The 3881-nt window shown below is 30.9% G+C and overlaps 1 protein-coding gene across 1 annotated transcript; it reads left to right on the top strand.

Moving 5' to 3' along the window:
* Positions 1-1471: 1471 nt before the first annotated feature.
* LOC145054833 (uncharacterized) lies at positions 1472-3474 on the top strand. The gene is made up of 4 exons (XM_079003099.1): positions 1472-1627; positions 2047-2397; positions 2526-2768; positions 2860-3474. Exons 2-4 carry the CDS (start codon positions 2131-2133, stop codon positions 3319-3321), a joined length of 972 nt encoding a protein of 323 aa, XP_078859225.1. The 5' UTR covers positions 1472-1627; positions 2047-2130; the 3' UTR covers positions 3322-3474.
* Positions 3475-3881: the final 407 nt, after the last annotated feature.

Genomic DNA, 3881 nt, shown 5'->3' with positions numbered 1-3881 from the left:
TTATTTTTATTTGTTTTCTTGTTTGTGTATTCGGTTTTGTTTTACCTCATTGAGGCATGTCCCATTCGAATAAATGTTATTTTATGAATAAACTATGTGTGAGACTCATGTATTACATGAGTTTATTTTAAAGAAAAACTAAATACAAAATTCTAAACATTTGAGATGTATGAATTTATAAGAACGGTGAGAAAATATTGAATTATAAAAATTAAAGTGTTTTTCGCTTTAAATTTAAACAAATAATATAGATAAATAAATAAGGAAAATTAATAAATTTTTAATTTAGTAATTTTGAAATTAAACGGAAAGTTCATTAATGACATTAATATGCATTTATTATTGTATTTAAATATTATGTAGAATTTAATAAAATGAAAAAACCATAAAATGACATGTGGAATAAACATTAATGTAAAATAACCACAAAATTACATGTGTCAAAATAAATGATAACGTGACACATGACAAAAAGATCTTTATTTATTAGAGATGAGTTTAATTTAGTAATTTTGAAATTAGAATGAAAGTTCATTAATGAAATTGATATGCACTTATTATTGTATTTAAATACTATCTAGAATTTAATAAAATGAAAAAACCATAAAATGACATATGGAATAAACATTAATTTAAATAACCACAAAATTATATATGGCAAAATAAATGATAATGTGACATGTGACAAAAAGATCTTTATTTATTAGGGATGATGTTATAAATGTTTTACAAAACAAAGTCACTAAACTTTGGAATAACTTGTTAGAAAATGATATTACAGTCTTTTTTTTTTATCTGGTTTCACCATTAAACAACATCCTACCTTTAGAAAACTTGTCCATCTTGTCTTCTACGTGTGTGTATATCTACCTTTTTTCTTGAAAAAAAAAACATTTTAATGTATAACTAATTAATTATTTCAAAGAAGAAACCCACACGAGATCTAGGTATCTCTTATTTGTATTTTTCTTCTACAAGATGGTCTATATTGTACAAGATTTCTTCACTACATGCTTTCAACTTCTACTACTGACTTTATGGGTTAATGGTTTTTTCGACCTTTTTTGTTGTTATCAGGCGATTTTCCCCTTATATTAGGGTTTGAGAAGTTTATAACTTGATTATGTTAAAGAAAAATGACCGCTAATCCATGGGGTGAGTTCATTTGATGCGATTTTGTCCATAAGATTTTTAAGATGGTTTCAATAATTTTAAAAAGTGTTGGAAAGCTAATAAGCACTTTTGAAAATAGTTTTTATCGTCCTTCAAAAGTTATTTTTCATTAGTCACGTTTACATGACTTTTTAAAACAACTTATAGTTAATCATATTAAAAAGATAATAATACCTTCAAACCTATAGTTTCTTAAAAAATAATAATAATCATAATCATAAAATAAAAAGTAATAATCCTTAGTTGTCAGGGGACTAAAAATGTAGGTTAGGCAGGAGTCGGGGGGGAATTTTATGAAATTCGCTCCTTGAGTTTTCCTATCACTCTATCTTGTTTCTCGCTCTGTCCACTCTTGCCACCGGACTCCGCCGCATGCCTCAAAATTTGAAGTTTCACGGCAGCTCCTCAGTCATCTACCCTCTGCATCGAGTCAAAGCCTTAATCTTTCTCTACTGTATGTATTTTTTCCCCCAATTTCCATTATCCTTTAGTTTATTTATAACTAAATTATGCAATGTTGTATCACATTAATTTCGTTACTTGCATCATATTTGAATATGTAATATGTTAAATTCGCTGTCTTATTTTGCTTTGCTGATATTTTCTTTTCGATTTTGGGATGAAATTTTAAACTTACAGAGTTCGTCAATGAAAGTTTAGGTTAACAATTTGTTTTAATTAGGTTAATTCTGTTTAACGCGATTATTTGTAGGGTTATGGTTTAGACCTACTTCGAGGTCCTGTTAGCATACAGCTTTTGTTTAATTTCCTAAAAATTTGAATGATATATGATGAATTGATGATTTCCCCAAAAGATTATGTAGTTTGTTTGATGTCGATGTTGAAGTTGACATCGTGATTCACTCTTTACAGGTTTTTCTGAACAAAGAAATTACAAGAATTCCTTTTTATTATAATCTCAATGTTTTGGCTACTATAAATAAACAAGTTGATGAGATGAGTTACCTTCAAGTCACTGCAGTGCGTCCTTCTTCACGTGAATATAACACAATCCGTGGATCAGCTATACAATGCATTTCACCAGTGAAATTATCTAATCTTCATAATGCCCTAAAACCAACCATTGGATTTGATTCATCAAAGAAATGCACAAAATTAATGAAATGTCATGTGATGCAAAGAACTGCTGCATCTCGCTTTCAACCATGCACACCTGTGTGTTTATTTGGTGGGAAAGGAGGAGAATCCAAAAATGGTGATGAGGTATGCCTTTCATTCCTTAGTTCATAACAGTTACACAGTCAATTTTTTATTCATCATTTCTAGGGTAAAATGGTCATTTACTCATTCAATCGGAAATTGAACATATTAAGTTTTTGTTTTCTTTCCAGGGTTCCCCATGGAAGTCAATGGAGAAAGCTATGAGTAGTTTTAAAAAGGAACAATCACTAGAGGATGTACTCCGCCAACAAATCGAGAAGAAAGATTACTATGATGGTGGCAGTGATGGTGGTGGTGGTGGTGGTGGTGGAGGTGGCAGCGATGGTTTTGGTGGATCAGAGGATGAAGGCTTTGGTGAGATGTTGGATGATATACTGCAAGCCACCTTGGCACTCATTGGTCTAATAGTTATGGTAATCACTCTCATTTCTTTCTTTCTTTTATTTATTTATTTATCCAACACAAAGGGTATAATCGTAAAAAGCTTTATGTGGTTGTTTTCAGTACTTATACATGGTGGCAAATGACCAAGTTACGCTCTTTTTAAGAAGTGTAATGAAGTTTGTATCTGGGAAAAAAGGTCCTCGATTAAGGTTCATAATGTATAATATTGGACTATTGTATCAATCATTTAATACAAGAATTGCATATGATCCATATTGGTTGGAAAAAGAAATACTCACAACACCTACATTGTACGATCACCCTCGGAGATATGAGAAGCTTCTTAAACCCTTTAAACGTGCTATTAAAGGTGATGGTAACATAGATCTTGATGCTCTTAGGAATCTTGTTATTAATGCTCAGGGTGTTGTTGGTGTTGATACTGGTGTTGGTGTTGGTGTTGGTGTTGGTGCTGGTGCTGATGTTGATACTGATACTGATAACAAATCGTTCAGTGACGATGATGACGATGATGACAACGGCAATGCATACACCATCAATGAGGATTCAGACGATTACTAGTTTTCCTTTCGTGTATTCTTGTTTTTCTTTTGTAGATTCAAGTATTTCTCTATTGAGTTTTTTGGATTTAATGTTTTGAATTATTGCAAGATATTCCTATTTTGCTTATTGATTAATCAGAACGTGATCAATCTCGGAGAACTTATGATTCAATGATTGTGAGTTTAACTGGAAAAAGAGGAAAAGAAAGTGTCATGATCTCTAGAATTGAGTAGAATAAATGGGTGGCTAAACCTTCTCTCCTATAATCGATGGGGTAAAAACTGAAAAATGGCTATCCCTAAGAATCTGTCAAAGCCTCACACATTTTTTTTCTAGGCCTAGGGTGAGCAATAGAAGATATCGGGCCTCGAATCACTTAAATAAAAGAATTTGTATGAGTTCTTTAGAAATCAAACATATCATGTGTTAAATCATAGTCTTTAAATATTGTATTTATTTATTGAAAGACCACAACTTTCGTGTTTTTGAAAGATTCAAACTTTCATACTTCACAATATTATTACTGCATATTTATAAAAACAATATATTACATTGATAAAGAGGTTACAAACTACTGG

The sequence above is a fragment of the Lactuca serriola genome, chromosome 5, assembly GCF_051521515.1.
Source record: "Lactuca serriola cultivar US96UC23 chromosome 5, Lser_US96UC23_V15, whole genome shotgun sequence".
Classification (NCBI taxonomy): Eukaryota; Viridiplantae; Streptophyta; class Magnoliopsida; order Asterales; family Asteraceae; genus Lactuca; species Lactuca serriola.
This window is presented reverse-complemented; position numbering and strand designations above follow the sequence as displayed.